General features: G+C 39.2%; 1 protein-coding gene and 1 long non-coding RNA gene across 11 annotated transcripts in view; one reads left to right on the forward strand and one right to left on the reverse strand.

Annotated features, from left to right (window-relative positions):
- usp32 (ubiquitin specific peptidase 32) overlaps positions 1-19,371 on the reverse strand; it is a 45,128-nt gene extending 25,757 nt beyond the window's left edge. For all 10 annotated transcript variants that reach the window (XM_034867994.1, XM_034868000.1, XM_034867993.1 and 7 more), the window contains exons 1-3: positions 19,138-19,371; positions 6,179-6,306; positions 412-517 (exon numbers count right to left, since the gene is read on the reverse strand). In XM_034867994.1, the coding sequence (XP_034723885.1) occupies positions 412-517; positions 6,179-6,306; positions 19,138-19,195 (292 nt within the window). In that variant the 5' untranslated portion in view covers positions 19,196-19,371. The remainder of the gene's footprint in view (positions 1-411; positions 518-6,178; positions 6,307-19,137) is intronic.
- On the forward strand, positions 9,004-20,691 carry LOC117942514. Its single transcript, XR_004656142.1, has 4 exons — positions 9,004-9,117; positions 11,907-11,911; positions 20,418-20,421; positions 20,680-20,691. It is a non-coding gene; the product is annotated as an uncharacterized LOC117942514 (long non-coding RNA).
- Positions 20,692-21,205: the final 514 nt, after the last annotated feature.

Raw genomic sequence — 21,205 nt, forward strand, 5'->3', positions numbered from 1 at the left:
GGGTCCCCTGCTGGAGCTGCTGCCCCCGCGACCCGATACCGGATAAGCGGTCGAAGATGGATGGATGGATGGATCATTTCAGCTGTACTTGTAGGACATTATATTAATGAGTAGTTTAATTTAAATTAAAACATATCTTAAAAACCAAATGTGTTTTGTGTGCAAAAAAAACCTAATTTGTAAAGTAACTAGTAAATGAAGCTGTCAGATTCATGTAGGGGGGTAAAAAAGTACATTATTCATCTCTGAAATGTAGTGGAGTAGAAATAAAAAAGTGGCATGAAAAGAAAAGACTCAAGTAAAGTAAAAGTACATCAAATCTGTACTTAACTACTTGCGTAAATGTACTTAGATTCATTCTACCACTGACAGCCGGAACACAGACTTCCAAACTCATCAGAAACAACTTACACTTAGCCTTCTCCTCATCGCGTCCTCTGGTCAGAAGCACCAGCCCCACGATCAGATTGTTGAAGTGCAGCCCTTTAGGCGAGCCTCCAAATGAGGTGTAGATCACCTAAAACAAATAAAATACACAAGACAAAAACGACAACTGGGTGGGTAGGTAGATAGACAGATAGATAGTATTTACTGTCCACTGTGGACATGTGTTTTCACAGTCTGTACAGTAATCACCTCATGTTCACACTGTCTTCAACATAATCAACAATTTAGCAGAAGTCCATTCATTTACTGTAGCACCCACAACAGGGAAATGTGTTTGAGGGACAAGCCTGTTGCATCAGAACAGATTTTACCATCAGCTGTCACCAGTGAGTCTGACTACAGCATTTTCTAATATCCACATCAATGTAATTGTGATTCACAGAAAATAAAAGGTTTTGATACAACTTCATTAGTATCTGAGGCCTGTTATACGAAACAAGATCAACATGCCTTGGATTTTTTTCAGTTACCGGCTTCTCTAACCCTAACTACCGTGTCCCGCATAAGCCGCGTCACGACGGTAGTTAGTACTAGTTCAATCAACCCAGGGTTTCCCAATCCAGCAGCGCGAGCGTTCACATAAAAGAGGCGGTGTTTGCACAGCGTGAAAGATCAAAAACATCTACAAGAGCCATATATTTTACATAAGAAGAGCAAACACAAATTCTACATAAATATGATGAACAAATTTCCTAAAACAGGAAGGAAAGCTGGCCATAAAGCAGACGCTGTAAATGCGAAAATTACAACGCTTATCAATATCACTTCCTCATCAGTCAGGCACAAGATCTGACCATAGTTACACTAGTCCTTCCCATGAACTGTCGTTGCTTTAGCCCATTATTTCAGTTGCAACCCTGGCAGTGGTAAGCAATCTGAGAGCCAATAACAAACATTAAGCCTTTCAACACATGGCTTAAGAAGCCGACAGCATATACGCAATCCCGTAGGCTAAACTCACTCAGCCAACATTTGAACATGTTTTTATATTTATTAATTTAAGGTTGAAATCCCCATCACCAAACCCACTAGACTATATTTAAATAATCAGTATTTTATCATCATAAAACACAAATATACTAATTACTATACATAATTCCATCCGCTTAAAATTGATCTTTCATAAAGATACCCTTTGGGGAATTTCTCTCTCTCTCTCTCTCTCAAGCTCAGGCAGATCTAACAACGGTGACGCCATTATTAACCGAGTATTGACTGGTCAGTAGACGGTGCTTTTACATCGGTTGATCTCTGATCTCCAACATAACCTACTCTTGACCAGGTTAGGTGTTGGCATAAGTTACCACGCCGATTTTATCCGGTAACAAGTGATCCACCGTCATGATACAGAAAACGCTGGGTTGAACGTGAAGTTACCTCGTTAACGCCAAATCTTGCTTCGTAGTACAGGCCTCTGGAAAATCTATTACAATCCATTAAAGCAGACGCAATTAAGACAACCTTTGTGCAGACGTTTATATAACGTGAAGCCCATTATGAAGCTATGTGCTGAGAATGAGAGGCTTTTTGTGAGGACATTTCCTAAACAAAATGAACGCTTTGACAACAGATCAGCGGACATACTGGCAGATGAGTTGTAACACAGGGTATCATTTTACAAGAAGGTTTTGTATGCGGGTATGTTTTGGATAAGCCAAATCTCTTTCTGTGTTTATTTCTCTTCCCAAGCCACACACAAAGAAACATTTGCCCATACAATGGCTGAAATTAGAAATGGGGGAATTGTGTTTTAAGGGAGACAGAGTAAGAAAGAGAACAAAGGAAGCACACAAGAGAGTGGGTAAGTGAAAAAATACAAGAATTAAATACCAGAAAGAAAAGAAGTCATTGAATTGTTGAATGAATGAATTACTAATTTAGATAAAGAAGAGGCATTTCGAGAACCAGCCGATACACTCCAGTCTGACGGAGATTGAGATGAAATAGAGGCAGGTAATCAGACTCTCACAACATTGTTGAAAAAGAAGAAGAAATGTGCTTCCTCTTGGGTGAAAGTGTCTGAGGAGGCATTACATAACCAATTAAAAATGTTTTTCCCCAGAGCCATTGGTTGGAGCAAATTACCAGGGAGTTTTTTCCCTGCTGAAAGATAAAATCCATTCCACTGAAAGGAGGAGTTAACAAATTAAAAATCGTAACTAGAGTGCCTAAGTCCAGGTCTTTCCAAAGAACTGCCATGAAGTTTGAAACATCTCACCACATGTCAAGAAAAGCCAAAGCGAGAAGGCCAAAGCGAGAAGGAGAAGCCTTCCAGAGGAGACTGAAGAGAGGGGGAAAATGTTCATAGATCTGCAGATGTAAGCAGGATCATGGCAGGGGAAAAGGATTTTGTCTCACATGTAGAGTACCCAAACAAAAAGAGAATATCCCGAAATCTAAATTGGTTTCTCTGAATTTGCCTAAATGCATTTATTCAAAAGAACTCCTAGGATGAGGAGCCAAATTAAATCAGTATGTTTTTGTTTTAAGTAACAGGGTATCCAACATCGTTCTCTAGATTCCAGATTTTCTTGAGTGTATTTTTCATGTTTACTGGAAAATATATGACCAAAATACATCTGACTGAAAATATTAGCTGGCAGTGGCACTGAGCTTAATTACCTAAAAGCACATCCTTTAAAAAGTTACAACACCATGTGTGACACTTTGCCATCAGCTAAAGAAATCACATTCAAATCTGAGCAGTCTCCTGTTTAAAGCATGGATTCTTTATATATCCAATACATCAAAAAGCTTTATGTATGCTGTCTGTATAAAGTTGAGGATCACTGAATCAGTATATCTCCATCATGAACACAAAAATAATCAAATGAGGAATGTGTTTTAATGCAAGACGGACTTGGTCTTTAAAAAAGTGTTACTGAGATTTCTGAAAATTAAAAAGAACATGTTTATGTCTTAACTGACTGAATGACTAGGCTCATCTCTCTTTTAACTGTCAGAATGTGCAGCAGCCATGTTTCTGTTTGAAGAGACCTGCAGTAACCTTAGATGTGGACTGCCATCTCCCCAGTAACTGCTACCATGGGAAGCAGAGATGCTGAGACAAACATGCTGTAGTGTTTAATGGTAAATGGACTGCATTTATATAATGTTTTTGTCTTAACTTGCTCAAGCACACGAGAAGAGAAAGAGCTGAGGATTGAACCGTGACCCGCTCTACCTCCTCAGCCACAGTAAACACTGTGTTCAAGTGTAACAGCAGATGCTGGTGTCATTTTCGTGGAAAATTAACTCTTACATTGACTCACTTTCCAGATCCCAAATCACACTGCTCAAACAACCCGTTTTCCTCCCTAATATTTTGGAATCTGCCATCTTTAATGGACAGAGGAAGAATACCAGCTCTCAACTGTGAATTTTAACATTGAAAAGTAAGACAAAAAGCTCAGCCTGTTACAATCTATGGTGGAGGTATCTATGTAACTGCCATTCTATGAATTGAAGATGGCAGCCAGAGATGTGCATGGAGTTGAAGGCATCACATATTGTTTTATTTAACATGTTCTCAAGTAAGTCAGACATCTAACAGCTGTATTTTAAAACTTTGAAAAGCAACTAAAGAGCTGCTTTAATTCATGCCTTCATCACCTTCCATCATTGATGAATATGCATGTATTCAGCATTCTCAGATTTTTATTCTGATTAGTGTTTTGAAAACAACATAATTCTGTATGTGATGTAAGTACAAATTTTGATCTATACAACGACAGCTTACAAGAACCTAGATTCAGTCCAAGGCTTGTCCTACTGCCAATCTCCATAACTGATGCTGCCTAATTTCTGGCCCCATCATGATCTAAAAACATGTGACATTAATAAAGTAATAAAGACTTTGCATGGTAACATTAGGTCCTGTGGTATGTAGAGCTGGACGTTGTGCTGGGTAAGACTATCAGGAAAAAAAACTGCAGCTAAAAAATTGGCGTCATCATGATCCACCTCCAGTACCTGTGATTGATCCTTTCTCTAAATGTAAGGCATTTAGTTAGGGGAGAAGGACACAGCAGAGCTCAAGGCAAAATAATCTGTTGTGACTAAGTCACTATATCCTCTGCTAGAAAAATATCTGTCTTGCTATCCAGTCCAATATTGATCCCTATGTCTCAGAACACACTCAATGTAACTACCTACTGTAAGTCTTCTCCAATTTGTCTAAAGTTAAGGATGTAGAGCGAGGCGGTTGTTATAGCGAATGCAACAAGGGTGATCAGGACTGAAAGGGTTGTAATTGCTATATTCGAATTTGCTTAACCCACTTATAACATGGCTACTTACCAAATAAATCAATAATTCGACGCAAAATATTGATTTATAAAGGAGTTCATTGATTTAAATACAATTGTATTGATGCCGCTAAAGAAAATAGTCCGTTATAACACTCTGTAGCTGTTTAATGCAACCCTGTCTGTCAATCAGCACCACAGTAGCTCCCCCTCCTGCAGCAAATACAGCCACCGATGCGGTCTAGCTAAAGCTAAGTGGACAAATGACCCAGCTGCCGTTTTAAATCACTGCAGGAATTGACATTAGCTGAAGCGTTGTAGTGAGCTAGCAAGCTATTAGCTGCTCTAGTTCACATTAAACTGAACATTTCCATTGACAGCAAAGTAAGACAAGGTAAATGGGACTTCTTTGGAAATATTTATGTTGACGTTTATGTCCTCATTCATCTTGTTTCCTTTTTGGCACAGCTGCTGCATGTTGACACCATAGACAGTTAAAGAAATGGACCAACAGATCTCGTTGTTCAGGAAGGAGACCAGTGAAGGATATTAGAAGCACATTCCTGGTGATGGCTGAGCGTTACTGCGCAGCCTCCAACTGAGCTTGACAATGTAGCTGTGACATGAGCAACGTGTCGGAAATTTGTTATTCTTCTGGTAGCTGTGCCAAGACAAATCTCAATCATTCCCAATCAGCAGAGACGGAGAGCATAGGTATATGTTAGGAGACAACATAGACAGAGGCTAATTACTGCTAACTAACATGCTAGTTAACATTAGTAATTAAACCTAAACAGCTAATGGAAGTCCAAACTATCTGCAAGCTTCTCCTGAAAATATGGTGCTTTGCCGACTATTAGACAGCAAGTCGCTAGGTTATGGCACAATCGTTAGCCTATTTCTATAAAAAATGTCTGCTACCCATAACGTGAGCTACAAGGTAATGGAGCCTTTTATACATTGTTGTGTTTCTTTAGAAATAAACAACGGACAAATAGAATCTTTAACGCTTCAGATGTAAAGGTATTTGCTGTCAAAGTGGCGCCAAACTGAATGGCAGTGAATGGGATGCTATAACAACCTAATCCACATTGTCAAAATCATTTAAATGTTGAGCCATTACAGTGGAAGTCTTTTTGACAACAGGAGCCTATAACTTCTGTAGCCTACTCTGTAACAACAGACTACCTGAACACCGTTTTCTCGTCTCTCTCCACACAGCTGTCTTCACAATTTTGCATTTGAACCCTTCAGACGGGAACGTGATGGTGGAGTGTTTTTTTTCTCACTTTTTTGCATTTCTAAGCCCCAAAAATGCATTATGTTTACGTTTTCACCCGTGAGTGTTCTTGTGTGAACAGGACTGATGTAACCTGACCTGTTGTTAGTATCAACCTGGACAGCATTCAACATTTCAGTGTGACTACCACTTTGGAGTAAACATCATGGTTAATAGTACATGTTGTGACATCCCGGTGGTTTACCTCTGCAACTTTATGTGGAACTCCATCTCCCAGCACTTCCCTGTAGAAGCACTGTTGGTTCATGTAATAGGTGAGGCCGCTGGTTCGCTTGAAGGCATCTTTCAGCCGCTTCAATTCCACATCAGTGACTAGAGAGAGAAAGACAGGAACAGAATAATGATTATAGGCAAACAAAAATTGTATGCTTTGGTTCCTCTTTTTTTATCTGTAAACTCTCTGCTAACAGGAGCGAAAGTAAGTAGTAAAACGAAAAACAATGTGTTTAACACAATGTAATAATTCATCCTAATGTAACTTTAGCCAAGTTTCACTACTTCCTACCAAATATAGACTAGAGTTATCCTGGGTAACTAGGACATTGTTTTAGGAAAAACAAGACGTCATTGACCAGATTCCTTTCCGTTTCATTCCACTACGAACTTTCAGCAGCAGAAACCTCAAAGTTCCCAGAAAAGTTAATCATAACTATATATGCAACAATGCATTTGTTTAGGAAAAGGGAAAGAATGTTTTGGTTTTTGTGTTTCTGGTGAAACAACAGAAAAATAGTGTGACAGGATGCTGCCTTTAATAGACAAGCTGCTTAAAACCGGGTACTTGTGGAACAATGATACAACTGTTGCAGCAGTCTTGCACACATATTCACAGCTTACTTACTTACATTTTAATCTCTCACACAGACACACACACACACACACACACACACACACACACACACACACACTCACACTCACTCAGTGGTGACATCTGACAAAAGTTTGCAGATTTCATATGTCCACACCCCATGATCAACAGGTTACAAGAATTAAATGTATTAGCCACACAGATGATGTGTTAACAATCAAATACAGTTGGACAGTGAGCCATCAACAGCCAATATGTTTCAGTCAGTTAGAGCCCAATATCGGCCCCCAGTACCTATCCGTTTGACAACGATTTAGCCTCTTGTGGCAACGGGTAATATTTCTGGGGCTCCGGTGTAGCCAGCACATAGCAGGACAACATTTACTCTTCCACTCATTGTTTACCACACAAGTACATTATTTTTTTTTAGGCGTTTTAGGTTCCGACATCCTTTTTGCTATCTTCAGAAAAGCTTATTAAAAATTGTTATATGGATTGTGAGAAATGAATGCCAAACACCTCAGTGTGACTTTGCTCCTGGCTACACAAGTTATAAAGTTGGTTTAACACACGCATTTACTTGACAAACACAGACTCAGAAGAGTTCAGGGTCTTCCCTGTAAGGACTTTTGTTTGTAGAGAGATGTAACCATCAGCAGCACTTCTAACAATACACATCCAATTGTCCTCTGCTGCCCTCTGGTAAATGCTTCCACTTCCGGTCAGAGCTATGCAACAGTGAGTTGTAACACTATGAGTTCCAGCAGAAACAATCATCTTGCTTGCTCTGCTGCTGCTATGTTGTCCCTGCATCGAGATCAAACACTGATGGAGTTTTCCAGATACAGCTGCACGCTATGATATACGCTGTTGGTTGAGCCAGTAGAGATATGGAGACACTATTGGGGATGCCACTATAACTTTATAAATTAAAAAGCCCACTGACAATAATAAAACTTTGACAATTGAGTAATAATTAAACTCATTAATTAATTCAAACAATTTTTTGCTGGTTTTCATTATAGTTCAATACCCAGCCCTAATTCAAATGGATTAAGAACCCTGGTAAAAAGATTCAAGTGTTTAAATGTAAGTGGTCCAGAAATGCAGTTTCCCATTAACAACTGTATCTTTTTTGGGCAATTCTTTGGGAATTTTAGGCCTTTATTTTGACAGGACAGCTGAAGACAGGAAAGGGGAGAGAAAGGGGGGGTGACATGCAGCAAAGGGACGCAGGTCGGAGTCGAACCACTATCCCGTGCATTCAGAAAGTATTCACAGTGTGTCACTTTTTCCACATTTCGTTATGTGACAGCCTTATTCCAAAATATTATTCCAATTCATTTTTTCCCTCAAAATTCTACACACAAATGTTTGCAAATTTATTAGAAATGAAGAATGAAAATATAATATGTACATAAGTATTCACAGTCTTTGCTCAATACTTTGTTGTGGTAACTTTGGCTGCAATAGCAGCCTCAAGTCTTTTAGAATATGAAGCCACAAGATTGGCACACCTATCTTTGGCCAGTTCTGCCCATTCCTCTTTCCAGGCCCTGTTGAGTTGGATGGCGAGCATCGGTGGACAGCCATTTTCAGATCCCTCCAGAGATGTTCAATGGGATCCAAGTCTGGGCTCTGGTTGGGCCGCTCTAGGACATTCCCAGAGTTGTCCTGAAGCTACTGATTTGATATCTTGGCTGAGTGATTAGGGTCGTTGTCCTGTTGTAAGATGAACCGTTGCCCCAGTCTGATGTCAAGAGCGATATGGAGCAGGTTTTCTTCCAGGATGTCTCTTGCATTGCCAAATTCATCTTTCCCTCAATCCCGACTAGTCTCCCAGTTCCTGCAGCTGAAAAACATCCCCACAGCATGATGCTGCCACCACCATGCTTCACAGTAGAGATGGTAATGGCAAATGATGAGCGATGCCTGGTGTCCTCCAAACATACAGCTTGGCAATCACGCCAAGATCCGTGTCTTATTATCCCAGAAAACTTTGTTTCTCATAGTCTAAGAGTCTTTCAGGTGCCAGGATCCCATGTGCCTTTTACTAAGGAGTGGCTTCTGTCTGGCCACTCTTCCAAACAGGCCTGATTGATGGAGTTCTGCAGCGATGGTCATCTTTCTGAAAGGTTCTCCTCTCTTCACAGAAGAACCCTGGAGCTCTGTCAGAGTGACCATTGGGTTAGTAGTCTTCTCCCTGATCAAAAGTATTCACATTCCTTACTCAGGTAGAAGGATAGATACTAGGGTTTTAAAAGACTACTGTTGAAGTTGAAGTATCAACTCAAGCTTTAAACTCAAGTAAAAGTGTAAAAGTACTGGTTTCAAAACTACTTTCACTTTTTATAGTTTAAATAATGTAACAAAAAACAACTAAGCCGGGAGTTCTGCAGCAATTCAGCACAGGGCAGACTGTGCAGGACAGCAAGTCGAGTACAGAAACAAAATAATAAATACAAGAATAAAAGTCCCGGAAATTAAACGTTCGAGTTTGGTTTCCACTGAAACTCCATTAGAGCACATTACATATTCTATTAATAGTATTTGTGAAGTGAATAAAACATATCTTCTTCTGACGCTACGGATTGGATTCTATTTATTCAACAAAGTAATCTCCAAGTGAGATATCTTATATTACTGAATATAGCTTTGTCTGATTTTAATCTTTTTGATTGTGCCTGTGGGAAAGTTCCAGACTTGGCAAAGCATGTGTGAGTATCATAACAATTAATTAATTCTTAGTTGAGGGCCAGAAAACCAATTGACAGTAATAATGACGGTTGAATTTCCATTTAAGTCATCTAAAATAAAAATAAAAAACTTTAAATGTATGAGATTCAACTACAATTTCAGCTGGCTCTCCTTTCTGAAGAAATGAAGAAATTAATCAAGTTAGACAGCAACATATCAAAGCACTGTTCCTAAAAATCCAAATAGCACGTAAAAAAAGGAAAAGCCAAGTTTGTGCATTAGTGAGAAGGTTTCGGTTTTACTACAGAGCAAACTTGATCACAAAATAGTACTACCAGATAATAGCAAAATGTTACAATTAAATGGGAGAAATGGGGAAAGAACACAAAGCAGTCCACATTATAGACACTGTGTATTGGCGACGCTGAGATGCAATGGACGTACTGTTGGACACTGGGCTGCATCAACTGCAATACTTACAATTCAATGCAGAGCAAACAATGGGTCTGATCTCCGCAACCGCCCCAACACACTTTCCAAACACACTCTTCAGACAAAGCTTGGGACAACAACATACAATAGGTATTGCCAGATACACAAAACACACACACACACACACACACACACACACACACACACACACACACACACACACACACACACCAGGTCTTTTGTGTTAGACCACCCTACTAAAGTATCATGGTATCAGAGTAGCAGCCAGCAAAGCCTCCTGCTGTGACTTAATGTTTGCTGTCCTACAAAAAAAGCTATCACCAAGACTGGAGACAGCCAGACAGGGAGCAAAGAGGCGTCTTGAGCAGCATGCAAATACTGAACTCACAGGAGCCACGGTGACCTTTCACTCATGGTGAACTGTCAACAGAAACGCAGCAGGTAGAAAGAAAGAGGGAGTGCCGTTGTTACAAAGCTCATTAAAACATGCAGGCATGACACCCAACATTCAGCATGAGGCTGCTGTTAAATGGGATTGGAAAGAGAAAAACAACATAACACAAGGCACTATCTTATTTTTAACTGTAGAGCTAATTATGAAATCATTCTACAAATCCTCATAATAATGATCCTATAATCCCCTCTGTTTAGGCTTTGTTTGTTGCTGGAGGCTGTAAAATCCAGTGACAGTAATTTCTGGAGATATTAAATAAATTTAATTGTCTCTTATAGTCAAATTAAAAACATTTATTTTTTACAAATTAAAGATAGGAATGAATTCTGGGATACCGTCTTTTGGTTATATCACTGTTATGTGACCCATATAATTTAAGATAATATATACATTATATATCCCTTTATATATTTACAATTTGGCATATCTAAACAAAATCAATTTCCATAAACAGTCATACCTCTTAAGACCTTGGCTAATGTTAGCAATTAATTGTGATTAAACAAAGAAAGAAACAAAAAAGGAATAATTGTTACAGCCTTCATCCGGAGGACATTATTGATCAAACAATAATAATTAGACTAAATACAGTGAAGTCTTTTAAAGAAAGTTAAAATTCTCGAAGTTTTAAAATGAAACCAAATTATTCAAATTGTTGTCATTGTTTTACAGGCCAATGGCGCTGCGTAAAAGGCCTTTTCACAAGATATTCTGACATGTCACAGTAGGAAAAGCACAGGTGTAGAAAAAATTCTGTTTACAGGAAAGTATAGATGTTTTTTATTGGAATTGTTTTTACTATTATGACTTTTGCTTTTGTGATGAATGTCCTGTTTGGCTGTTCAATGTGCCATGCTTATTAAAACCAAAACACTTATTGCTGGCAAGTCATATCCATGTTCTCATCCTTGCATAACAATATAGAGCAGTTTTGACGGTGTCTCATATTGTAATGCCCCATGACGTGTTTTATCTGTTACAAAGTGAACTTAATTCGCAAATTTAATTGTAATATCTGGCTGAAAAATCACAGTTAAATGTCCCCCCCCCCCCAAATCTTTCAGCCCTATTATATTGTAACTTTTCTTGTATTTTACACCTGTCTTATTCTATTTTAGCTGTTTTTATATTCTCTTTAATGAATGTTTTCAAGTGCTCTTTAATAATTTATGTAAAGCACTTTGGATTGACTCATTTATAAATAAAGCTGTGTTGCCATTTCCTACTAAGTCAAAGCTACCATGGATGCTATTATGGAAGCAACAATGAGGGTGGAAATAGCTACGTACAACCTCTGCAAGCCGATATAGCAGCTACTTACAACACGACCAATATGATAAGGCACCTGAAAAGATAACAGAATATAGCGAGTTCACACAGGTAATGGTAGATAAGATAGAACTGAATTTATTGCTTTCAAAAACAAGCTTATTCCTGTAAAGTGCTAAAAACGCAGGCCAGCACTGGCTGAGAGAGACAGCAGGGGAAAACAGTGTGCAGAGCCAGTATTCATTTTCACTTGGTTGAGCTGACGATGGCCAGTCTGAAGATTTTAACATATTGCCCAAGTCATAAAAATAAAAAAAAAACTGCCTGCCTATGTTTCCATGGCAAACACCCAACTGGAATCCTTTGCGGTAGCATTAGGCATATCTACATCCACAAACCAGGAAGCACAAGGTAAGGATGCAAAGCAGCGGTCTATCACCTAGTCTGATAAGCCTGCTGACGTCAACCATAAATGTTAGGCTAGTAAGTTCTCAGGTGACTGTTGGGCTGTGTGTCAGAGTGATTAGAGTAGCGTGACGGACATGGTTGTTACTGGTTGTTAGCATTACTAAACTATGTGGTGGGAGCATTACATTTTCCCTATTAATGTACAGACCCCTGTCAGGTTTTTTTAAGGCCGAAAATAACACCAAATATCCATTTCAGGGTTTCTCCTATGTTTGAGATTAGAAAGACCAGATAACTTTCAGTTTAAACAGAATGGTGATGCTGCTTGCCCTCATTGTTCTCTGTGAAGTTTGCTAAAAGTGATTTAACGAAGCCACAATGTGTTTTATGTGGAGGAAGCACTGCACCGGTCTCCATCCGCAAAAAATAGCCTTTTTCTACTCTGCTTGTCAGCAACCAGATACAGTAACTTGGGAGGTGTGTTCTCTTATTTATTTGGAATGCAGTTAACACACCAGTCATATTTTTGTTTTAATAAAAACTCAACTCCTGGCATTTGTTAAATATTTGGAAAAGTAAGTGACAAATATTAAAAGAAACTTCAAAGTGTTAAATGTGGAACATCAGGCCAAAGCAGTCAACCTAGAGGAAACACCGGGTGGTCAACCGGTGAAGGTTTCCAGGGACTGTCTAGGAAAATATACAAAGTAGAACATTGTAAATACATCGGATATTCAGCCTGTTTCAAAAGCATGATATACTTATACATTGTCCCAAGCCCTGCCTTTACAAATACACACATACACGTTTCAGCTGGGGTCTGCCTTGCAAAAAAAAGGTTGACATACAGTAGTTGGGTTATGTCAGCTCTAGCCACTGCAAAGAAATAAGCAAAGAAATCAGGTCAATTACAAAATCTGGTCAATCTAAAGTCATGTTGCCTGAGCTCCTTACTGTTTATGAGCTTGCCCAGTTGCGCTGGGTAAAGGATGCTGATAGCCAGGCTCTCTTTGGCTAGCTGTTAGCCAATCAGAGTCAAGCAGTTCAGCTGATTGAGTATCAATGAGAATTGGCAGAAATCGAGCCGTGTCTTCCTGCAGGCTTTCTATACCAAACTAGAATGGCTTGAAACAAGGTAACCAACGCATTAATTCAGAGTCCATGGTAGAACTTCAAAAATTACCACAAAGTAATAAAATATGTGAGGCAGGGCACCTTTAAACAGCATCAGGCATGATGTGTTGGAGGGATATATAGTCAGCTGATAATTCTGAAAGTATTCTTTCTCCACTGTGACTTGCTATTCAAAGGATGGCACATTGAACCATACCTTAGATCTCTGCATTAAAACTATGAAACTTGTTTACAAAGCTCTAAATGGCATTTCACCTCAGTATATAAAAAAATACATGCTAATTACACCGAAACCAGCTAGAACCCTCAGGTCCACAGGCAGAAGTCTTTTAACCATCCCTCATACTAACTCTCAAGCAAGAAATGCAGCCATCTGTGTCAATGTCCAAAGTAGATGGAGAGAGGCTCCCACACTGAACCCTTTTTTAAAAGCAGGTTAAACACATTTCTCTTCATAACAGTGTATGGCACTCTTGGCACACGTGTGTGAGGGTTTCTTAAATATCTTGGCACTTGTATACTCTGCACTGATGGTTTTTGCACTTGCTTTTAAAGTCATTTTTATGTAAAGCACATTGTGATGCATTTTATTAGTTATCAAATGGGCTGTTTCCAAAAAGTTGACTTGATCTCTAACTCCCCTTGGCCTTGCAAGCAACTCAGCTGATTCAATATTTGGACTTCATATGACTTTTCTCTTAAAGTAATGTACACAGTTTATTGCCTTTGATTGTTATCAAACGTGCTAATTTTGCATACCCAGCAAGGATTAATTTGGGCAGTTTCTTTCTTTCTTTCTTTCCCATTCAAGTAAATGTTCAGTCATCCTCTTATTTAACATTTAAAAAGGAAGCAGACTTTTACCTCTGAAAACCTGGAAGCTCAATCCCCTCTGGGATAGTAGACTGTTGTATCCACCTCCTGTTTTGTCTCGTCACAACATAGGTCTGTCAAATCTGTGCTCTAATTCACAATTTTACTCTTCTTTATTGTAGAAAAGACCTGTAGGTAATGAAATTCGTTGTATGCCTATTCAGGTAGAGAAAATTCATAAATGTATTCAGTCAGTGCAGCAGTGTGGTGACCTCAGCATACCTCATGTCTCTTCGATGCATGAGCTTTTTGCGACACTGATCCAAGTTTGTTCTATTCTAGAATATGCTCAACAGGACAAGCAGATGCAAATATTTGAACAGAGATTGCATATTCATCCCTGCAAAATGAGTCTTGAAAGAAACTGAATGACCCTGGGTAACAAATCAAAGCCTAACCTTTTTAAACAGGATGTTCCCTGACCATAGCTGGTGTCCTACTAGAGTGAACTTCCAGGAAAACTGACTACATAGTTGCGGCAGTCAAGCCTGCTTAAAGATTGCTGCCATGTGACTGTTCAGATAAGGCTGGATAATTCCACCGTCAGTGTGTGTGTGTATGTGTATGTGTGTGTGTGTGTGTGTGTGTATGTGTGTGTGTGTGTGTGTGTGTGTTCACATGTGATCATCAGAGTGGGAATGACAGTCATCTTGAGGTCCAAACCACCATGAAAGGAGCGTCAATAGGTCAAAGTTTGTTGAAAATAGAGATGTTACGATACCAGTATTGGTATCGCCTCCAATACAGCCTAAAACACTGGTATCAGTATTGGGAAGTACTGGAGTTTATGCACCAATCAGACACCACATATTAAAGCCCTGAAGAAAATCTACGTTAAAGAGGTTGCCAATGTGCTGCAAAAGCAACAATCGGCACAATGACTATTATTGCTCACACTTTCGATACCTTTCAGTCATGTTTCCGACCACACCACAGCACTGAGACGGCTCTTGTCAAAGTCTTTGATGACATCCACCTTAACACAGATAGCGGCAAAATTTCAGTCTTAGCATTACTTGATCTTAGTGGTGCATTTAACACGAACAACCATGACATATTACTAGACCGATTGGGAAACTGGGTTGGCCTATCTGGCTCAGTACTTGAATCCTACTTAAAGAATAGGGCCTACTTTGTGTCAATAGGTAATTATGCATCTGAGAATTCAAATGACATGAGGAGTTCCCCAAGGCTCCATTCTGGGGTCTCTTTTGTTTAACATCTACATTTCTCTACTGGCTCAGATTATGGAAAACAACAAAATAAGTTACCAAAGTTGTGCGGACAATACACACATTTATATTAGCTTATCGCCAGGGGACTATAGTCCAATACAAGAACTGACAAAGTGCATTGAACAAATTAATATCTGGATGTGCAACAACCTTCTTAAATTAAATGAAGGAAAAACTGAGGTGGTTGTTTTTGGAGCAAAAGAGGAACAATTAAGTCTGCGCTTGGCTTCAAACAACAATGACAAACCTGACATCTTGTGCCAGTCGCAGACATGTAACTATGGAGTCCATTGAACATAAAGCTTTGGCGCAGTTCACACCAACTGCCGTTAGAAAAAATTAAAAATAAAATATCTGGATTCTTCACTGAGGAAATCCCCATAGCAACAAGTTCTGACACACACACACACACACATACACACACACTCAAACACCAATTCTTGAGACTCTCTACTGTAGGCCGTGTGGTCCTCTCTTTGCAGGACATGTGAAACTGTGGAGTAATGTTAGCTTAGATCAGCTGTTACTAATGATATTCACTATACACCTGTGGCGAAGACGGCCTTTGCTCAACCATTGTTGAAACACTTAAGCTACATGTACAGACACAGGAGGAGGAGAAGAAAAGGAGAGGAAAAGAAGAAGAGAAAAGCAGTTGCTCTTAAATGAGCAAGTACAACGGTGGATTATGGCCCGGGGAATGACTGACAGGCTGAGGTAGTAAGGCAAGGCAACTTTACTTATAAAGCATCTTTCAGCAACATGGCAATTTGATGTGCATTACATGAAACATTAAAGAGCAATTAAAAACGGTCTTGATGAAATAAAACAGGCTAAAGGCTTAATATTATACAAGAATCAAATTTACAGAGAGTAAGAAATTGAAAATTATTCAATTTAATTTAAAATTGTAATTTAATTTAGGGGAGGGTTTTATTTCAATTTTTTTTTAATTTCTGTCAGGGTAAAATATTCTAAATAAATAAGAATGTTCTAAGTGAATAGGTTTGGAATTGAATTGAATTTTTGTTGTAATTACAGAGGGAAAGTACCAAAAAAAGTATTGTTGGGTACCAGGAACCAAATTTCAGGTACCAGTATCGGGACTAGCACTGGTTCGAAACGGTAGCGAAAGGCACCCAACCCTAGTTCTGCCCAATAAAAGCACAAGGTACATATCTTCACATGATCTGAGATTGGTCCCCTGTTGGTCAGTTATGGAACAATATAGTAACCAAAATATCTGCCGTGATTAATGATACTGCACAGGTAACAGACAATGTTTTGATTGTGAATGATCCGTCAGCTCTCCAGCTCTCTAAAACTCAAAAACAAGCCATTTTTGCTGGACTTATAGCGGCCAAGAGAACCACCTCATGACTTGTCTATCCGTACTTGGACCGTTTGCTTTCTGGATGTCGTGTACATGGAGCTCTCCATGGCTCCATGGAGCACCGGGTAGGACTTTGGACACTTGGCTCAGCATTGCTGGATCCTTAAAATCCATGCTATAGATTTGTGCTACAGCCTTCTCACTTCTGTCTTTGTGTTTGGTCCTGTTTGTCTTGTGCCGGTCCCCTTGTCAATGACTCTTGTTTGTGTTCGTCTGTGTATCTTGTTTGTGAGCTGCAGGCATCGTTCTTGCTGTTGTGTTTGTTGTGTCTCCCTTGTTCCTGTCTTTCCTATTTGTTTAGAGTGAAACATTTGATAGCAAGGAAGGATTGTGGAAAAGGTCCATTGTGCGTACATCTGTACGTTGTCATCTGGACAAATGTTGTGCACTTTTATTTGGGTCACATATGAAAAATAGACACATAAAAACACAGACAAACATTGAACAAAACGTGGCAATAATGCTAAAGCTTGAATATTTTTGCATTCTGGGGTCCCTAAACAGTTTTCGGGTTGCATAAATTGAGTGTGAGTGAAAAGCTGAGAGACTTTCCTTCCTGTGTGATGATGTTAGTCCCCACTGTATTCACTTCATAGCAGTAAATCCATTTCTTTAAAACTTGACCTCCCTGTATAAAATGACCTGTTGTGACCGCCATGATAACCGCAGGGCATTCAGTGGATGATTGGCTTTCTTAGATATATTGACAATAAGGGGGTTCTGAGCTATTTTCAAAACAGAAGTGTTTGCCAACAAATCACCCAAAAAACTCTTACAGAAATCTGTCAAATCTAGTTTTTCTTTAACAAATCACAAGGCATCAACCCAAGAATGTCTGCAATAATCTATTAGGCCTAACTGAGCATTAGAATGGCCTCAATAAGAGTGAACAGGAAAAGGTTACAGTACGCTGTGAATGTGTGGGCCTAAATTCCCAGCCTGAATTATTCTCCCAATGTGGCCCTGTATGTGTACAATTTAGAAGAAGAAACCTGACCAGACCGTGGAGCCAATTTAGTTTAGGTTTCATCCAAAAGTCCCCCAAAGGACATTGGCTTTCAGATGTTTTATTACAGAAAGTGTATGAAACCCATGACCAAATTAGTCATACATTCTGTTATTGTTTCACTTATTGATGAAATTATTGTGAAAATAACTGAGTCCCCATGGTGCTGCATGGGTAGAGCTAGGTCACGGCTCTCAAACATTACACTTTGTAGAGACATACAGGGAAACACTCTATGCACAGAGATGGGGCTTGTGTGTGTGTGTGTGTGTGTGTATTGTTATATTTTGAAAGACTTGACATGTGCATTACGTAGGTGTAAATGAGCTGGAAAAAAATGTGTGCAGTAATGTTGTCTTTTATCTTAAAATGGATTTTAATAAAATTGGAATTGAAAAAAGTATCTTTCTGAAATTGGTGACAAATTCTTGGTATCAGTTCAAAAAAATGTTTTAACGATAAACAGCACTATTGCTGGGGTCCACTGGAATACCCTCAAGAATCAACCACTTCTGCAATAACGTTGACCATATCATATGGCTTTATTAGCTAAATTCGCCAGGCGAAGCCTAAAAAAACAGTCTGGAGGCATTTTCCTCCGGGAACATAGTGTTAGCTGTAGCCACATATAGCTAGCTAACTGACAGCAACTGTCTAGCTAGTAACGTTTGACAAGTAACACGAAGCAAGTAGCAGCAGACGTTAACGTTAACAGCTTAACGTTAGCTAGCTAGCTAAGGTGATAAAGAGCTAGGCTAAGCTTTACACTGTAGTGTCAGCACATATCAAGTCTGTCCGCACAACGGTTTTGCCACATACTGTAAAGCCAGCCCATCCCTCCTGATTAGCCAACACTAGCTCCACAATCAACGCTTTCGTAGATATGGACAGAACGTCACGCCGAGAACAGTCCAAACATCTGTCACTTTTACATGACCTTGCCTATCACCGAAGGCACACGCCTCATAAAATACCAGTCAGCTATATTTTCATATTTGCTAGGAAGAATAAATCAATTCGGTATGGACAGAATTCATACAGCGACGTTCAGCGACTAATTACGTATGTAATTACTAGGAAACGCTTTCTATTGCATCCAAAACATAGTATATTTTGGAGAAAGGCGACTGCAGAAATACAGGCTTACCTATTGTTAAACTTGTTTAGACGTAATTAAATTCCGTGAGGCTTTCCGATATTGTTGTATGCCGAATTAACTAATGGATCTTAGCGGTTCCATAGAGGACGTATGTTATTTTTGATAGGTACCTTACAAATGACCAAAGTCACTTAAATTGCTAGATTTTAATGGTTGGCCAGGACGCCCTCCTATGTAAAGGGCTAGCCTAAAACCTGACAGTTAGCTAAGCTAGCGAAACTGATGTGGATTTAGCCCGTTGCTTTTCTGCTTACCTCTCTTGACGGCCTCGTCATACGACAGGAATCCTATCCTCGACTCTTTGGCCCCCATGCTCCCCTCATTTCATTGCGATGTGGGAAAATAAACGTTGTCCACTGAGTTGATCAAAATTGTTTGTCGCCTTATCCGTTTATTGTGAAATGGGTTCCTGGTGGTGTGTGTATGTGGTGAACGGGTGAATGTTTTCAGCGACGCCTCCATTCTGTCACATGATCTGACTCTACAGGTCAGTTGATCAGCTCCTTCAAACGCTTGTAAACACAACCACCATGGCAGACAGAAACGTTTTATTTTAACCTCAATTACTTTGGTAAATGTTTCCCTCCTTTTTTATTTCTTGTAAATTACGAAAATACACTTTGGGCTAATTATGCGCAGTCATCTCAAGCTGTCAATACGTGTGCCTGTCTGGGGATTCTAGGTTGTAAAGAAGTGCGAGTAGCACCACCTTGTGGCTAACATGGATATAATCAATGACAGGATTCTTTTTTATTATTATTTACATATAAATTTACAAACATTCAGACATCGAAGCTTAAAACATAAAGTCATAAAGAAGGAATTTGCAACTTATATAATATGAGATCAGGTAACAAAAAGCATTGACAGTATAACCCATGCTGGTTGACAGGAAGTGACGCGTTAATGGGAAATTGATGTCGCTGTATTTCTTTACCTGTCTAATAATAATAATAATAACAATACATTTAATTTGTAATGCACTTTATATTACAGGTAAGTGCTGAAATAAAAACACATGGAGAGCATGAAAATAAACAAAAACAATAAGGATATTAATATGACATTTTTTTGTCCCATGCTGCAATTGCCTATAGGCCTTAATACTGAATCTATTCAGGATGTATTCATAAAAGATATGCTGAATGTATTAGCCATTCAGAATACCAAACCAACAATTCTTACTTATTAAGTAAGTGTTTGTTTCTTTGGAGCTAGAGTAATCCCAATTCTACTAAAATATTTCTTTTTGTTCATTAGACAGACCCTTCTATTTTTTTTCATTAGACAGACCCGTCTGTTTACATCAATCATCAACGGCCAAAAATACATCAATAAATGTTCAGCGGACAATTTAGTTCATTTGAAATGTTTTAACTGCTCCATTCGCTTTAAGCAAGGTGTTGTTAAATTTCCACAGTTTAGATGGAGTTTTGTGTGACGCGCTGTGCGAACACTTTGTCAGCCTATGTCAGCTAGTTTTGTGAACCATGGTAGTCTGAACAACATGAAAGCGAACACAGCACACAACCAGGCTCGTGAACTTTGAACACCTCCCGAGGAAAGTTAAGATAGGTTTTTCTCAGTCATCCAGTCAGAGAGTACATTTCTCCAGCATTAAGGTGCTTTAAGTGTCAGAGAGTGGGGCATACTGCAGGACAATAAAGGCAAAGAAAGATGTTTAAAACACGGAGGCAATCGTTCTTTTGGGAAATCCGGGAAAGATGTTCCTGTTAAATGTTGCAATTGTGGAGGAGATCACAGTGCTGCTTTTGGGGGATTGTTCAGTACAAAAGCACAGGGGCTTAGCACAAAATTCTGGACAGTCCCCTCCTCGCATCCACAGCTATTCATTCTAGCATCTTTTGTGGCTCTCCTCACATGAGGGCCCTGGGTACTCAGTCCCCTTTCCCCCCCAGTCCGACGCCCCCTGCAAAAGCATGCAAGAAAAGTCCGGAAACCAATATATAATATATTACCTATATAATAACATAATACTATTTATTCCAGCATCCTTTGCACTATGCTCGATAATTACAATAATAATAACTATCATAATTATAATTTACTCCTGCATACTTTGCACTCAATTTGATATTGTTTCTGTTTATAGTGTTTATATATTGCTGTTTTGTATAAGTAAGCACATTATGAGCAGCGTATAATCCAAAGCGAAATTCTTCGTACACGTTTGTGCCCTCATACCTGGCAAATAAAACTGATTCTGATTCTGATTATCTAAAGTCATGATGTTACACTCCCGTTCAGCATGTGGCGACATGCAGCTTAATGTTGGTTCATAACCCGCCCATGAACTAAAGA

Source organism: Etheostoma cragini, chromosome 3 (genome assembly GCF_013103735.1).
Source record: "Etheostoma cragini isolate CJK2018 chromosome 3, CSU_Ecrag_1.0, whole genome shotgun sequence".
Classification (NCBI taxonomy): domain Eukaryota; kingdom Metazoa; phylum Chordata; class Actinopteri; order Perciformes; family Percidae; genus Etheostoma; species Etheostoma cragini.